This window comes from Melospiza georgiana, chromosome 5 (assembly GCF_028018845.1).
Source record: "Melospiza georgiana isolate bMelGeo1 chromosome 5, bMelGeo1.pri, whole genome shotgun sequence".
NCBI classification, from domain to species: Eukaryota; Metazoa; Chordata; class Aves; order Passeriformes; family Passerellidae; genus Melospiza; species Melospiza georgiana.
In genome coordinates, this window is record NC_080434.1 from 39,429,775 (window position 1) to 39,448,379 (window position 18,605).

At 37.1% G+C, this 18,605-nt stretch overlaps 1 protein-coding gene across 2 annotated transcripts in view; it reads left to right on the forward strand.

Moving 5' to 3' along the window:
* PCDH10 (protocadherin 10) overlaps positions 1–3,396 on the forward strand; it is a 34,511-nt gene extending 31,115 nt beyond the window's left edge. For both annotated transcript variants that reach the window (XM_058024899.1, XM_058024900.1), the window contains one exon: positions 1,779–3,396. Coding sequence is in view for 1 of the 2 variants with exons in the window: in XM_058024900.1 (XP_057880883.1) it covers positions 1,779–1,798 (20 nt within the window). In the remaining variant the exon portion in view is untranslated. The remainder of the gene's footprint in view (positions 1–1,778) is intronic.
* Positions 3,397–18,605: the final 15,209 nt, after the last annotated feature.

Sequence of the window (18,605 nt, forward strand, 5' to 3'; positions counted from 1 at the left end):
GTAACTCAGTCTCTGCATTATCTGGAAGATGGTGCCGCATCACTACAGTGTCAGACAGGAGAGGGGCAGTGGTGCTGCATAAAAGCAGTATTTGCCCCAGCTGCATCTCTGTTTATCTTTCTCCCAGCAAACTCCTCCTGTGTCTGTAGTGCAGCACGAGTTCCTCAGTGGCAGACACCAATCTAGACAACTATGCCTAAATATTTACAAGATAACTGAAATGATGACTGAACTTTGGGAAAAAAAGTTTTAAAGATCCAATATAAATCCTGTTATTTTTTTTACCATTATTGGAATGGTTGTTTCTAGTAATATTAAAAAAATATACATTAAAAGATATTTGGATACTGGATTAATCTGATCATTTACTGCATCGTGAAGGTTCTGATCTCATTGTTCTTAAAAGCATTGTTTAAAAAACACCTTGCAGAAGCTTTTAAAAATTCTTTCTAATTCTGCTACTAATTTGCTACACAACTGAAACATTGACAACCTCGTCTATTAGATGTTTTATTTTTAAAAACACATCTGGCAAATTTCTGTAGGTTGAACAGATGCAGAAATATTTTTCACGTTTTCCTGTGTGCACCCTGTAGCATAGGCAGGCTAGATCAGACAAACATCCAATACTCACAGTAACATTTTCCTGTAAGTAATCTAACTTCCAATCTAACTTCCTTGTGATACAGTACCCAGATTTCATACCTTTACTGGTGAATATATGTCTAGGAAATAGGCATGGCTAATATATATTTATATATTTATATTTATATATGTATATATTTATGTTAAATGGAACGGAGACTGGATGTGTTTATGTGTCACCACGCAAGCATCAACCTGTACACGATTTAAAGATCCATTTGAAAGTTAAGATTCCTTTTTGTTTCAGCTGTAAAACTTCACACAGAGCAGCAGACTGAATTTCAGGTAGGGATTTAGTGTGTTTGGAGCTAAGGTAACACCTGATTTTATCACTCTAAGTTTTACCAGATAAGAGTGGCGCTGATGCTAATTATAATACTTGAGTAAGAGAGTTAGTTCTTTGGTTTAATGTGTGACTGAGATCAGAATTTAACCTGGGGTCTTCCTGAATGCTGGTACAAATCACTTGTTACTTTTGCTCCCAATTACAGTTAAATTAGCCAGTGTCTTGAGGTAATACAGCTACTGCAGCTGCTGGATTAGGATATGGCTTTGCTAATGCATTGACCTTCTTTATTTGTGTAACATGAGTTAATTTTCAGCCTGACAGTAAATGCTGAAATTTGAATTGTAGCACTAATGCACCATTTTTTTTCATCTGTCAAACCAGACTGAAGGGTCATTTAGTGATGAGGATAATGGTTCACTTTGAAAGAGAACGAAAGCTAGCTTCTGAATTTTAGGGGGCATTCTAGATCTTGCTTCAAAAAACAAGCTGAACTAGGGAAAAATTAGCCTGTGACATTTGAGTAATACTTCACCTGTAAGTTTGAATATTTGCCTTATACTGATTCTGTACGGGCACATTGGAATATTTGCCATGACAAGTTAGACAGAATAATAAAACAACCTATGAAATTTGGTATTCAGGCTATCAAGCCTCAAAAAGAGGCTTTCTCTGAAAAGTGAATCAACATTAAACTGTTTGCTATAATGGGAATTTCCAGCCTCAGTTTGTGACAAGTTTTGATTGTTTCTCTACACCCTAAGAAACCCTAAACCTAAGTACTGTTGGAGACTGAATTTTTTTTATTTTTGTTCCTCTCAGAAGTGTCTTTCTTTCTTTCCTGCAGCACGGAAAAGGATATGCTAGTCACTTCTACAGGACTTACCTGAAGCAGCATGATTTGCACAAAAGAAAGTCGACCAACAAAAAGCATCAGCTTTCAACTTCATTATCTTGGCCATCCAGTTCTGTGTAACTGAAGGATTTGTGTGCTGTTGGAGACATCCTGGCCAACCATAGGACCTAATTGCTCTCAGCAGGCCTGAGAAATGAGTTGAAATGTGTAGAACTGTAGAAACTTCAGAGGCAACTGATCTTGCCTCTCTGATCAGTGTGTGCCTGTTTACAGCACTATATATCTTTCTCTCTCCAAAATGTCACTGAGCCCTTTAGATGTTTATATTCACCACAAAAAGCCAATCGTACAGATAAAAGAGATGTGCATTATAAATGCAATATCACTGTTTTAAACTTGACTGTTTTATATTATTTTTGTGTGATCAAGTGTTCCCCAAACTATTCCAACTTTACAAGAGAGATTGTGATCATGTTCTTTTCACCTGTGGGTTGTAAAAATGTTGTTAATCTGAAGACCCACAAAATTATCAAAGACATTTCTGTAGTTTATACACCGTGTTGCAAAGTGTTTACTGTACTATTTCAAAGCTTCTAAATAAATATAAAATATATATATATTATATTATATATAATTTTCCGAAAAGCGTGGTACAACTTAGTTGATTTTTAAATGGATTCATACAGTCTACACCATCCACTAAAGCGAGAAGATAATTCAGGGTTTCTAAGCTATCCTTGCTAAAAACAAAAATAAAATAAACCTTTAATAGTACTTCCCCAAAATTCGTATTTTGGTCGATCCTGTTTTTCTTGTTTGAAAAAAAAAAAAAAAGCTGTAAGCAACAACATTTTGTCTAAAAAGTGGTGAGGAATTTCCAATGCCAAAGATGCAGCTGTCAATATTACCCCAATGAGCGCTATGTACTATCAGAGGTATAAACCACTCTCCATTACTTTGGTTATGTTTCTATGGTTTTTAATTTGGAATCACAAAATCTTTTATAAGGCTCTATAAATTCACCTGTATATGTTGTTAAAAAAGAACACTGGGTGTCTGTACATTTTGCAATGTAAGATATAATGTAAGTGAAGTTAAGTATTTTAAGAAAATCATCCCAAGCTCATAAATATGTATTCATACATACATAAATACATACACACACAAAATAAAACCACCCACACATCTCTCTTTAACATAGTTTTGTGAAACTATACAAATATATTGCCTAAAAATATTTCTCTTGTGGCTAGGAATAGTTGTTGATAGAATTCAAATTACAAAGGCAAAGTGTATGCCAGAAGACTCTTTTGTCACAAAGGAGATTTCCAATTAGGAACATGGCACATTCTCAGCTGACCCTGTCCCATGGGAGTTCAAATGGTGTTGGCCACCATCTTTGTCGGGAAAAGGATTAAGCCCTTGCATATAATCTTTATGTTCTGTAATAATTCTGTGGTCTGAAATGGTATCTTAGAGCGTTTCTTTTCTATGAAATATTGAAAAAAGTAAAATTTCGAAGGTAAAGTTTAAAACTACTTTCATGTCCATGGAGTTTAAGTACCATTTACTAAATGTAAAAATCTAGTAAAATTTTTTCTTTTTTTTTTTTTTGTGCTGTGATTTTTTTTCCTTTAATACATCAAATAATGAAAGCAAATGAGAGCACACCTTGTTGTCAGCCAATGCCTAGCCAAATTCAAACCAATTCCATCTGATGGTTCAATATTAAGTAAAACAAGAGCAAATGTTTCATTGGTTGCAGTGGGATCTGGATGATGCCATTATTTTGGAATTCTGCCATGGGATGAATGTGTGAGAGGTCGCTGCTATGTCATAATAGAATTTGGGTTTCTTATTTTTGTTTGTGGGTTCTGGGGTTATTTTGTTCTCTGTAATGGCAGTTTCTATTAGATAGGAGTATATAAATCGCCTGTATGAAAGCCATCTTGCTGTGGATCCAAATATACACAGGGAATCCAACATTCCTGATCAAATTCCACGAGTTCTTTGTACAGCTAGTGGACCCTACCATTATTAATTTAATATTCCAAACAAAATAATATGCTCATTAAACACTTTAATGTGCACACCTAGCACGATTGTATAATGACAGATTGTTTCATGAGATCCTTTTAAAAATGTATGTTATAAAAAACCTAATTCAAAAAATCCCTCAAACCACTTCAACAGCTATTGATTTGAGCAAATACAACAGTGAAATGTTCCTCCTGCTCTAGGTAGCAGACCTTTTAGTTGCCTACAGCCTTCATTTATTTTATGAAGAAAAGCAATGGAATTTGTGACAAATATTTCATTTAAAGGAGATTTCTAGATTCTTGTTTCTGCTTTTAAAGCAAGAAAGTCCTTGCCATTCTGAAACCTGTTTCTAATTAGGTTTTTAATACAGACATATATTGTAATTTATGGTTGTTTTTTGGTCTTTGTGAGGGAAAGGAAATTATTTTACTTTCTGTTTCATGGACAGCCAAAATGTTTCTATTTTATGAAAGTCCCTTCACATTTTGCATGCCATATTTTTCTGAAAAAATTATTAACCATATCATGTCCTGACATTCATTTCCAAAACCGAACTCTTTCCATCAAGTATGATATATGTACAGATTTATTTATCTTTTTTATTTGTATTTAATGTTAAATACCATTGGCATTGGCCCATATATACACAGAAATCCTTGTGAGTTCACTGGGATGAACTCAGTTCATCCTAGAGAGGTCCTAGAGGGAGTCATGGTAGGATGCAGAAACGTCAAGGAAAAGGAAGAACTGAAGTGCTGCTGAGCTTTTGAGATGCGCTGTTTCTTTGTTTTAGTGGGCAGCTGGCCACCTGCCTTTGAAATTGCCTTGTTCAGCATCTCCCAAATATTCCATGGCACTGCTGGGAGCAGGGACAGGTCTGTGAATGCCTTCAGAGCTCTCTCAGTGTGTGTGTGCCTCCTCCTCTGATGCAAATATTGAAGGACTCTCATTGTATATTGGACCCAACAGTGAATTAAAAATAATCAGGAAATTTTTAGGTTGGGTATTAAGGGGAAAGATTGGTGCCCATAAAACTGAGATGAGGAAAGTTTGGGAATCTTCTTCATTGTAGGTTTTCAAGGACAGTGCAAAAAATAAAAAAAAAAAAAAAAAAAAAAAAAAAACACCTGTAAGGGATGATCTAAGTGTACTTAAAGTTGCCTCAGAGAAAAAGCACAGAGAAAGCTCTCAGTCCTGGTGATCTGTAATGCTCCTGGTGGGGCATGCTGAGCTTTGGAGGGGTTAATCTGTGCACAGCTGTAGGGATAAGAATGTTCTATCCTTCAATTAGTTGTTTGAAGCAATATTTAATGTCTCAATTTACCATTTATGAGCATAATAGAACAAGCTGCCTGTGAGAATAATTGTCTTTGGAGTAAATTAGAGTTCAAGCAGAGAAGACAGGGTCTTATAAAAGATAACAATATAGAATCAGGTCTGTGAATCTTTTTTTTTTTCTTTCTTTCTTAAACTCCTGATTCAGATATGTAGCAATAGATTTCCAAGCAGCTTGCCTATCAAAATTCTTCAAAATCAAACTTCAGTTTCTTGCAAAACTTAGAAATACTAAAACATTTCACTATTTGAAATAGAATTCCAATTTTTTAAAGCAAGTTTTTGCTAACATGCCTATTGAGAGAAGGTATTTCCATGAACATATTCTTAAATTTCTGGAACAAGGTGTAGTAATTTTAAGTAGTTATTTCTTTTTCATTAATGTTGTTGCAAAATTAGGTGAAGTTAAATACACAGATGAATACAATTTGTAAAGATTCCTGCATTATAGCCTCTATATAGTTGTAGGGGAGCTACATGTGTGTGTATGTGTGTGTGTGTGTAACTATAGTTCAAATTCTGGGAAGTTGCCATGACATTTTTTTTCTTACAGCTCCTATCAGTAAATGTAAACAAAAGGGAAGAAACACATGTTAGGGTACTACACAAAACAAGACTTTTTCCTTAGTGTAGAATGGAGTTTTGCATTCAATAATTAAATTCAGTCCCTTCTTCGTGTGTTAAACCCACAATCAAGCACACAACTCATTTTTATTTTGACTTCCAAAATGTTACCTGCTCATAGAAGGTTTTTTTTTTTTTCATTCTTTTTTTAAAGTAATATCATTCCTCAGGGTAAAGGGTGGATAAATAGATAGTCTTCCTAGGCTGATAAATTGCAATTGCAATTTTGCAAGGCTGTTAAATATTTGTGTGTCTTACCTGGAGAAAGGCGATCGTAACCTGCCACTGTTCCATGTTCTTCTAGTCTCAAGTTTTATGGCATTTGGACTTGTGAATTAAAACCTATACAAAAGTATAGGGGCCAAAATAAGCATTTTTGATATACATTTAGGTATTGCAATTTGATTGCAAAAAATTGGCATCAGATGTCTATAAAGGGTAGAAAGTTTTTTATTCTGTTCTGTTTGCAGTAATGTAAAAGACAGCCAGCAGGACTTTATTATAATATTGTGCTATGATAAATTCTGAAACTGTGAGTCAAATCCTTTGCACTGATCCCTACAATCATAGAGCAAATTCTTCATAAAGAGCTCCTTCATTTTATTTTGTCTCAAAGAAATGGATACATATATATATATATATATATACAAACAAATATACCCAGGCATTACAATCCATTGTTGAGCATCTGTGTTTTTGTAGATATCCTCATATGTAAGAAATAAGCAAGAACTAACTTGGACAGATTTCTTGAACTGAAATTGTTTTTGAATTTGAATTTGTTAATAAAGTTCATGATATTGACAGACATCAAGAAAAATGAAATCTCTGTGGGTGTAGCTCTCCAGAAGGCAAACGCTTCACTTAGGAAGCATCTTGTCAAAAAACTGTATAAATGTAACTGCTGGAAATCTTGCTGAGTCAAGATGAAAGATGCTGTGCTAAAGCTTTCTTGTTCACTGTGTCAGCACTGATTAAAGTGTCCTCTGGATGGTAACCACTTTAGGCAAGCAGAAGATATTGAAAATTGCAAGCAGGATTGAGATAACGTTTACCATTCCTGTGGAAGAGAGACGCAGACAAATAGGTGAATTTATACTGAAATACTGATCTATATCATGCAGTATGGAAAAAAAAATTAAGAAAAGTGAATGCTTTCAAACACTTGCACTTCAAAGATTAAAGTTCTGATGCTCAACTTAGAAGCATATTTTGGGTAACTCATCTTTGATTTTCACTGACCCTGGAGAGCAATGTATTGTATGACAGAGTCTTACCATACGTGATAAAGGGAATGTAACCAAACCAACCTTAATTTATAGAAATATTGGATGCAAACATTCAGACTGCAAAACTAGGCTGTATTTTATATGCATCAGAGCCTAATTCCATTAAAGGCAGTGGCCCAAGTTGCAGTGAGATGAAGGAGAGCAAAAGGAAGTTTTCGTTTCTTTCTTTATGCATTTTTTAAGCAAGAGCAGCCTGCAATAAAATTATTTGACATCAGAAAAAGGGAAACTTCACTGGCTTTCCTTTTAAAAAAGCTGCACAATCCAGTTTGGATATTTGAAACTTCAGACATGGCTATGTGTTAGTATGAAACAGATATTTCTGAAAATTTTATCTCAAAGCAAAATAACACAAGATGTTAAGTGATATAAATGTTTAGGTTTTCTATTAAGATAAAGACAGAAATGCAGTCCTGAAAAGACAGATTCATGTTTTTATTATGCAGAAGTTCAGACAACTAAAAATTCATTGGAACAGAGTATTCTTACACTGCCCTAGTTGTTGGTTGAAAATATCAGCAAAACAAGCAAAAAAAAAAAATCAACCTTAACCTCGTGGATGTTTCAGAAGGTTTTGCTCTGGAAGGTAACAGATCCTAAGAACATTATCTCCTTTCAGGCTTGGCTGAAAGTTGTTTTCTATCCTCTTTGCTGGGCTAACATACTTGGAGTGTAAAAGCAGCCCTCTGAATGGTTTGCACATTCACCTCAGTGGAGAATTCTCATTTGTTGAGAATAATCTGGAAAAATGACTTAGATGAAGCCTGATGTCAAAATTGCCTTGTAATTCCATGTCCATCACTACAGCTTTTCTAACCAGGTATCAGAATAATTTAAGGGTGAAATGTTTTGGGATGCTGATGGAAAAGCAGTGGTGTGGCACTTTTCCTGTGTGGGGAAAAAAAAAGAGAGGAAGAGAGAGAATATTCTCTGCTCTTCCTAGTCTCACAGACATCATTAATTGATACTTAAATAGTGTTTTGTTCAGGAACATAAATATCACAAAAGGAGAAGGATTTCACCACGAGAGCAATATATTTGTGGTGGCTTGTGCTATATTAAAAAAAAAAAAAAAAAAAAAAGAAAGGAAGAATGCAAGCAAACATTCTCATTCTCAACCCCCTGAAGATGAGGCTAAATGATGCCCTTGGAGCTCACAGCCATTCAGTCTTTGAGAGAGGCTCTGTTTGATTTCTATTCTGGCTGTCAACAAAGAAAGAAAAGAGAGACTGTGCTGGAAGTTAAAGATAGGTAATTAATATAATCTAGGGGGAAAATGCAATATACCTTGTAATAACATCATTAAACCTCACTGAGCTGCCTGAAACGATCTGTTGAAAATTAAACAAACAAGCCAACAAAACCCCCGAAACAAAACAAAAAATAAATCTCTTTCTTGGCACTCCAGGTAGGCATTTACATCAGACCACAGCTAAGCTGAAATAAAATGGCTGAGGTATATATGGGAGGGGATCATATTTTTCTTTCACCTGTTTCCAGGGGATGGGAAGGGGGCTGATCCTGGCATCCAGCACTTCCTTGGGGACAGGAACATTCTGGAACATTCCTCATCCTATTGTGAACATTTAATAATTTACAGATTTACTTCCAGATGTATTAATATGTATTCTTCTTCAAATGCAACTTTTTCAAGGATGATACTTCATTGTGCTTTTGACTATTTATGTCAGCTATTTTTGAGGGCTCCCTCTCATTAGGAACAGTTAAGTAATAGATTTACCAGTCTAACTAAAATTTTCTTTTATAATTGTAGATGGAATTCAAGCAGCCCTTATCATATAGAGAATGTGATTAAGGCCCCCAGGTTTAATTTTGCTACTTTGATTCCTGTCGTCACTTCCCATGTTACAGCACATGGAAATAAATTTAATTTTATTATTAAAGAAATACAATTTTGTTTTATTTAGTGAGTCTGATCTAAGAAGTATCCCTCAATTGGGAAAAGATTGAGGCAAAATCAAGTAACTAGCTGTTTTTCTTTTCTTATATAAATAATTTCCAGACCTACCACTGTTCAAGAAGGACATAAAATGCAGTAACAGAAAATATTTGAAGTCTGCACTTTGATTCACTGGACTAGGGAAATTGCTTTCCTGTTTCCTTTCTATCTGGAGTCAACTGGAAACCACTGTTTGCATGCAAAATTTTTAGGTGTTTAATTCTTCATTCACAGATTTAAATCTACTGCTTTACTCAACACGTTGCTAATATTCACAGATTTAAAGCTTCAGGGGGAAAAAATAAACAAACTCAAAACGTCTTGTGTTCTCATCCCAAATATAACTTTCAGCACTGGAAAATATATGGAAATTGAAAAAAAAATATTTATTTTAAAGATGGATATTTTTATTGATAGATTTTTTTAAGATAGATTTTTTAAGATAGATTTATTTGCTGCTGTTCTGCGTGGTTTCATATCCTTTATTAATAACAAAAATATACCCAGTGTTATGACAGATGCCTGCATCACTATCCTTATTTTCCCGAAGCACAACTGAGAAACTTCATACTGCAGAGGTGAGAACAAAACCTAATTCCTAAATCAAAATAATAGGATTAAAAAAAAAAAACTAAAACAAAAACACCACAACAATCATTATGCAAGAAAATAATGTAAAATCACATGGGTGCTGCCATGCTGAGCTCTCCCCACATCCAGGTTAATGAGCTAACTAGCAGTCTAGAGAGCAATCTGCAATTTTGTGCCCTTGGTCTCTCTGTCAAAAGAATATATAATTATTCTTTTCAAAATGGGACAGCTTCAAAGAGAAAAATGAAGAGCTCTTCATCTTTCCACTCAGAGCCCAAATCCTTTTGGATTTGATGATTATGGAGGGTTGGGAAAAGGAAATTGGGTTTAGAGCCCATCATATTAAAGAAGCATTTGTCCTCAGCAGCCAAGATTATGAGCAAATACTGTGATCACATGGCATAAAAAGGGCCTCTGACAGCATTTCTTTGTCTGGTAGTTTTCTGCTCAATACTTTTTTTCTGCAAACACCTAAAAACAGGATCCTGTTTTTGTTAAGATGTTTGTTAAGGTGTTAAAGACTAGATACCTAAGATTTCCTGGGCAGATGGTATGAATATGACATGGTATGTTATGAATGGTTCTGGAATATTTTACCAGGATGTGAGAAATCTGTATTCAGTTCTTTGCACCTCACGGAATTTCTGCATCCACACCCAGCCTGGAAGAATTTCTACACAGCAAGCTGGAGGATTCTCTCCTTTTCTACTGTTGCAGTCTGCAAGAGCATTTAAACACCTCTTGCACATTTGCCACCTCCCATGGCTTACCACTGATTAAATACAGACCCATTTTCGTGCTCTCCAGTGAGTGTGTGATGCTGTGTAAGAAGTTTTGCTCAGTAGGTGTTTGCCACAGAGAGTGGCAGGAGGTGTACAACAGAGAGCTTTCTCTTCTTCCAAAGGGAGAGATCAAGAACAAACCACCCCTGAAATGCTGGTCATGTCGATAAGTGTGTTACCAGAAAATATTTGGACATAGCAGTGGCAAGGGCTGTGGTGATGTTCACAGGGGTCTCAGGATGAGGGAAGAGATGAGGATCTGACTTCTTGTTTCAGAAGGCTTGATTTATTATTTTATGATATATATTGCATTAAAACTATACTAAAAGAATAGAAGAAAGGATTTCATCAGCAGGCCAGCTAAGAATAGAATAGCAAAGAATGATAACAAAGGTTTGTGGCTCGGCTCTCTGTCCGAGCCAGCTGGGCTGTGATTGGCCATTAATTACAAACATCCACCATGGGCCAATCACAGATGCACCTGTTGCATTCCACAGCAGCAGATAATCAATGTTTGCATTTTGTTCCTGAGGCCTCCCAGCTTCTCAGGAGGAATAAATCCTAAAGAAAGGATTTTTCATGAAGGATGTCTATGACAAAGGGCTGTCTAAGGGTCCTACACTAAGAGCATGCATTGCTGGGAGGGACTTACCTGGTATTTACTCAGCAAAAGTTGAAAAGTTCAGAAATTCTGGACAATTGAATATATTTTCTGCAAGGTCTGTCCTGAGTCACACTGTTGATGGCAACAAAATTGCGATACCAGTTGAGTTGTTTCCCTGGAACAAGTGCCTGCACTCCAGCATCATAAAATGCAAAGGCACAGGCAAGGCACAAAGTAAGACTGTGGCTCACAGAACTGCTGGTAAAAAAAGAGGATTTGCCCACCCCTCAGTGCCCAGGGTTAGGGCTGTTTCCACCAATACAGGCTGACCTAACCTGTTGCTAGAGACTGTAATGAAGCAGGCATGACATGCCTCCATTGTGAAAGGGAGATCCCAAACGTGGTGGAAAAAGAATATTTCATTTTGAGATGCAGCTTTGTTTCGATAATTTTATTTATTTGATATTATTATTAAATACTAGAGTATTTACATTGCAAAATGCTAGCTGTTTGAAATAAATCAGACAAGAATGTTTCCTGTGCATATGTTGTCACTAATATTACTTGAGGTCTTCACGTTACTCACTCGGTCCTGGCTTGCTTTTATAAAGGAAAATCTTGCAGACATGTATCTGAGTTCTGTCTTCCTATTTACCCAATTTTCCCCCCTTCTGAGACATTTAAATTGGCCTGACCAAGTACTTTGAAAAAATAAGATAATGGGAGACATATGAAAAGAATTTCATTTAAAGAATTTTGTGCACTTGTTGGCGTGCAGGTAAAATCCTACTTCGATTCTTGTTTTATCCCAATAGACCAAGGAGCATAAAAGTAGATTCTTAGGCCACTACAGGTCAACGTCTTGCCCTGACAGGTCCATTGTAAAGAGGGCAAATTGATACACTAATCAAAATACCAAATATCTATGTAGAACTACAATGGTATATTTATATTTTATAACTATATATATATAAAATATATAACCTATAAGTTATACTTTTATATTATGTCTAATATATATATTCATATATATTTTATAGTTATAAATATATACGCATATTTATGAGATAATAATATATTCTAATGTATATTATATTATATTATATTATATTATATTATATTATATTATATGTTATAGTATTACAGATTATATTATAATATATTATATAATATTATATATATTATAATATATATTTATATATAATAAGTAATCAATGAATGCAAGCTGAATTAAAAAGTGAAGGGTTGTCCCTCTCAAAGGCGTAGCACAGAGCTCACAATTTAGGGAAGAAGAAATGAGCTAATATAAAAAGCTATCTGAATTAATCACTCTGCATTCTTGAGATAGGCTAATCATAATAGAAGTTTGTCAATTTGTCATCAGCCATCCAGACTACAATAGATTATATCATTCCAGATTGTATTATTACAAGTAGAGATCTCTTTTTGCTCCCATCCCATTCCCAGGATTTGTGCTCCCTCAGGGCTTTCAAAGAAGAAAGAGGAGAGCAGCAGACACTGCTCTGTCTTGATGCTGGTGAGAATATCTCTCTGGACTGATCTTGTATTTTAACACCCTGTTGTATTCCCCCTGCACTTTTTCAACACACAGGAGCTAAATTGGGAGAAAATGTCTTTCTTAAAAGATCAAAACCGTAGCAGGCTTTGAACCCTTAAATAATATGGAAGATCACAAGAAGCCTGTTCAAGTCAGAAGGATTTGCTTATCACCCTGAATTATATCAGTACCATCTTTCTCTTTATTGCCCTGAGAATGGGCAGAATCAAAGATAAAATAGCATAAAAAATGACACCCTGTGGCCTGCTCATCTCTGCCTGCCATTTGTATGTTAAATCACCAGCAGCTGTCATGATCAGAAAGTGTGGGAGTCTGGGTTGGAGGGGATAAACATACACAGACAAAATTAGGGCTTACTTCCTTAAGGGAAGGCAAAACAAAGTAGAAATTGAGTGGTATGGACAGTACAGGTGGTGGATGAGGAATATGGGGCAAATTCTGTGTTCATATCTCAGTACTTCTGTCTGCATCACTATGGTGTATTGCTTCTCAAAAACTGAATGGAGGACACTTTTAAATGTCATTTTATTAGGCATTTTTATTAGGTTTGTTTATGTGTGCTTATGCCATGCAATAGCTACAACAATAAACGATAGTTTGGAGTTTCGGAAGGTTGCAGCCAACTCTCCTGTTTGGGGGATAACACCGTCATCTTCTTTGCACAGTGAGCTCTCTTTGCTGGGACTTCAGCATGGAGCCTGCCTTTGGGTACCTTTCTTTGAATGAGCTGGGGAGCAGCCCATTCCTGCTGTGGAGCTGTGTGGGAAATGGATTTGTGGAAAATTCTCAAAGCCTGACAGAAGGCTCACATAGTGTGCACCTGTATGCAAACCTTGAGATGAGAAATGAGTGACCTTAGGAATGCCATGGAATGGGACAAACATTGTTGAGAGAGAAATGGAGCTAGGAACAAGTTTCAAAGGATGGCCTTGCAAATAAGACTAGATACTTTGGACAAATAGAACTATGAAACTTAAGACCACACGGGTTAATTTTTGATGATTGGCTTTAAAGCATTTACAGCATGGTAAGGCTAAAGGTGATAGGCCAAGAAACATTTAGAATATATTGTAATTAGGAAATAGTTGGCTTCTGATTGTGATGGTGTGAATTATAACATCTGTATTGACTCACTCTTCTCATAAGACTGAAAATGGAATATAAGTTTTTAAAACACCTCTCAGTTGCCCCATCTCTAGGTCAGGAAAAGGGTTTAATCTGACAAAACTATCCTTTGGTCTGTAATCAGGCTGAAGAGTGGATCCTTCACAACTCACAGCCAAAAAGAAATCAGCTGTTGAAAGCAATGTTTATCAAAAAGTGCTTCATGGCAGTTTATGGGTGGAATCCTCCAATTCAGTTTTCCCACTGAAACCTCTCCGAACCTTGTGCTGCTCACTCCTGCTCCCTCTCACTCTCCCCCTGCAGCAGGATGGATAGCAGAGCTGGAGGCACAAAAGGAAAAGATCATGTGTTGAGATAAGAACAACTTACTGGAAGCAGCAAGGAAAAAAGGAAATAAACAGCAACAATATTAATAGCAAAAGTGTGAGGGGAGGGGGTGAGAATCCCACGCAAATGCCCACCACTGAGCCTGACAACACCCAACCTCAGCCCTCTGCCCCAAACTGTAAGGGAGCTCTTCCTCTGCTCCCCCTAAAAATGATATCAGATGGCATAGAATATCCTCTGGGTCCTGGCCATATCCCACTCCTGGATGCTGCAGAAATTAACCCTGTCCTGGCTGGAACCGGGCCATTGTCTCCAAACAACGATTTTTACAAGTTCTGAGCAATCACAGGTCAAAGGGTGCTGGGAATAACCCATGTTTCTCAAAAGCAAGTTGCTACATTAAGAAAGAGCCTGACTTCCTTTTTCCCACAATTATGAATGCAGCATTTCCATCATCTTTATTTCAACATTAAGCTTTCTTTGTTCAACAAACAGGAGACACATTTACAGATGTCTGTTGGGAGGGTACCGTGAATTTTTCTGTCTCCCTTAGCTGCATATTTATGCAATCCATGCTGAGCACTATTTCGCAGGTAGGAACTTATGCATGAAACAATGCTGAATTCCACTTGTTTGTAGATTGTGTGACTTTCAACTGATGGAGTCTCATGTGTTACATCTGTTAGCACTTCACTGGGAAGTAGCTTTCCTTGATGGCCTGCCACTCCTCAAGAAGCATCCTTCCCTTTTGTTCCTAATCTCTGCACAGCATTGCTTTCTCTTTGTTAGATGGATCACTTCTACAGAATTCACAATCTTTAATAAACACACCATCACACAAAATGCTTTCATCTATTCTTTAGATTTTGTAACATCTCTAGAAATTATTTTGTTCCTTCTACGTGTTTTGCATAAAGTTGTCAGCCAATCTATTTACTTCACTCTTGGAGAACTAAAGTTTTCACTTTTCCTTTGTTCTTCTCCCAGTTCAGTAACTCTTCATCAGATGGCTTGCACTCTTTGGTGGTGGCTTTTTAACCATTCACTGAGACAACTGAATCAATCATGCACAAGCCCAGGGCTTAGATAACCCACTGATGTCAATGTAAAAGAAAGATCTAAGGTGAAGATTTTATTATATGCAAAGCACTTGCAGCAGAGTCTTGAATTTTTACATTTCAGCATGTGTTACAAATTGACACCTTTCAATTTCCTCATAAAAATACATTTGGCATTCTGTAGTACATACAAAAAGGTTACTCATATGTATAATAAAAAATTCTGCTTCATTTTGTGTGATTTGATGATTAATGAAATGCATGCAATGGATCAGTACAAAGACAAAATACTCTTTCTCACCCATACTGGGTGTGGATAAAGAAAAATCAGATTTTGTTTATCAATATTTTTTTAAAAATAGCACATAGGATAACCAGTTGTAACAGTTTAATAACTAAAGGCAGTAGCAGGATTTAGACGACCAAACAAAAAAGACCACAAGGGAAAATAACCCACAATGAGAATTGGGAACCCAGTCTATGTGGTACTGAAGTTCAGCTGCACTTCATAAAAAAGATGTGTAGGAAATATGGCCCAGTGACAGAGGGTAAGCAGGGATGGAGAAAGCCGGAAAATTTGAGCTTTTCTTCACCAAAATATAAATTCTGCTGTTCCACTACTTGTGTAAGAACAGAGATCCATCTGGGGACTCTTAGCCTTCAGAACTAATGAAGACAAAATACTCAAGTTTAGGTGTGCCTGCCCTTTTGGAACTTTGCAAGTTTGAATTGTTGCATGTCGTAGCCTAGATTGATCCCATTTAAGTTTAGACATCAACATTAGATGACCCCATTAGGATATGGCAGTAAGCTGCTAAATAATACAGGGAAAGAGAAAATTGTATCAGGCAAAGTTAAAATTGAAGAAGCCCTGGAATGAGTGGTAGTGCTGTCTAGCTCCTGGCCGAGAAGCAGGTCAAGATTACATAGACTTCAAATGCTGATGGCTTCATTTAGGCACAAAAACTTCAATACAATGAACTCAGTCTTAAAAAGTCTCATCTTCCTAAGGCAGAAAGTTCTCTCAAGAGTTCAGAAGCTCTGTGCTGCCCAGAGAAAGCTTTATTATTTAATTATTGGCTAAACTGAGTATTTGCATTCCTACAATAACTGACTCCATGTTCTTAGAAGGCTAATTTATTATTTTATGGTATTGTATTATATTATATTAAAAGAATGCTATACTAAACTATACTAAAGAATTAAGAAAGGATACAGACAGAAGGCTAAAAGAGAATAATGAAAACTTGTGACTCTCTCCAGAGCCCTGACACAACTGGACAGTGATTGGTCATTAAGTATAAACAATTATCCAGCGTATTGGATAAATATTACAGCGACCTGAGGAGGTCTCCATGGTGAGAGAAGGACGAGAATCTTAGTTGATGATTAGAAGGCTGGATTTATTGATATATGATATATAATACATTATGACTATACTAAAAAGAATAAAAAGAGAGAAGTTGCAGAGGCTTGCTAAGCTAAGAATAGAATAGAAAGAATCCATAACAAAGTTCTGTGTCCAGGGACTCTGTCCCCAGCTTGCTCCTGTGATTGGCCCCCAACTGTACACATGGAACATGAACCAATCACAGGTGCATCCTATTGCATTTCACAGCAGCTGATAACAATTGTTCAGATTCTTCTTCTGGGGCCTTTGCCTCCCAGAAGATGCACAAATCCCAAAGAAAAGGATTTCTGTGAAAAAATGTCTGCGACAGATAAACACTCTCCAACCACATTCCAAAGCAGCAAAACACAGGAGAAGCAGATGAGACAATAATGTTTTTCTTTTCCTTTGAGGCTTCTCAGCTTCCCAGGAGAAGAAATTCTGGCGAAGGGATTTTTCCAGAAAATATGACAGTGACAGCTCAGGAGCTTTTTCCAGGCGCACCTGGACACACAGACATGGACACAACCCCCCATCCCCTTGGTGCCACCAGACTTTCAGAGTCTCCCAAGAAGATGCATGCCCTGCTTCTGGGGTAGGTATTGGGGTGTTTACTGGAAAAAAACAGCGTTGTGAAAAACCCAATTTTTGATGTGTACATCGATCCCCACCCCAAATGGACCTGGACTGCATGTTGCAACCCCAGACAACAATCATACACTCATTGCTGGTGTGGGGATATCCCTCTAGCTCTTCTACCTGTCTTTCCCTAGTTCTCTCTTTAGAATTTCCTCTCTTAGGGTGGCCATACATCCCAGGATGGCTATACACCCCTTTTCCAATCAATTACTTTATTTTCCCAGCTACAGTTTCAAAGCAGTTCTAATGAAATTTTTTGCTCCGTTATTTAACATAATTTTGCTTTAATCCATCCCAGGGATTCTTTAACAATGAAGAACCTGGTTGCCCTGCCTCAGAGGTGGCTTGCAGCAGTCCTGCCACTGGTCACCAGAGGGAGGAGACCTGTGCCTGCCCCTCCTCTTTCCCTTGTCAGGAAGATGTAGCCAGCTGTGAGACCCCCGCTTCTACAGTCTCTTCAGTAAATTCAGCTGCTCCTCCTAGAGCTTCTCCTCAAGACTCTTCACCATTTTCATTTTTTGGACATTTTCTCACAGCTGATCGTGGTTTAGCAATGCTATTCCCCAATGCAGTGTTCCCACTGAAGCGCCCCAAACCGCACTCTGCTCGCCAGCTCCCCTCTCCCCCTTCCCTTCTCCTGTGGAGGAATGGGGAGAAAAAGTGGAGACACAAAAGGCAAAGATGGATTGAAATGAGAACAATTGCTGGAAACAGCAATGAAATAAAACCAAACATAAGAAAACCAATAATGATACCAGAGGGTGGACACTCACATGTGATTTTTCACCACGCAGAACCCAGAGCTTCCCTTGCTGCTTTTTTCACCACTGGCATGACTGAAAGGGACCTTTTCCCTCCTCCTCCCCACCCCCCTGTGCAGAATAAATAAACAGAATAAATAGCAGTACAGAAAAAATAAACTCAGCCACGGCCCCTCCTGGACACTGCAAATCATTAACCCTGTCCTGGCCAGAAGCAGGACAAAGCTTTTTACATTTTCTTACGTTGTGGTGGCTAAAACTGAACACAATACTCAAGGTGAAGTCACATGCAGATGCTGGTGCCACAGCTGGAGCCCTTACCAGGGGTAGTGACATGTCCATCACTGTAAGCATTGCTCAGCAATAACAAAAACATCACTGAATTATCAACACTGTTCACAGCAGAAATCCAAAACCACAGCCCCATACCAGCTACTATGAAGAAAATTACCTCTACCTCCACCAAAATCAGCAGAATTTTTTTTTAACCTTTATTTACTTCTGACCATTATTTTAAATCAGAAAATAGCAGCTAAAGTTCTAAATCAACAATAGAAACTCAAGTAGTTACTGCAGTTCATTATTAGCTTGGAAGAAAACAGAGCAGCCACTATTTCCCTAATTGTCCTTAAAGTCATTATTACATATGCAAGTACAATTTGGTACTCTCCAGAGCCTTTCCCTCATTACACTCTGTGATTCACTAAATTACAC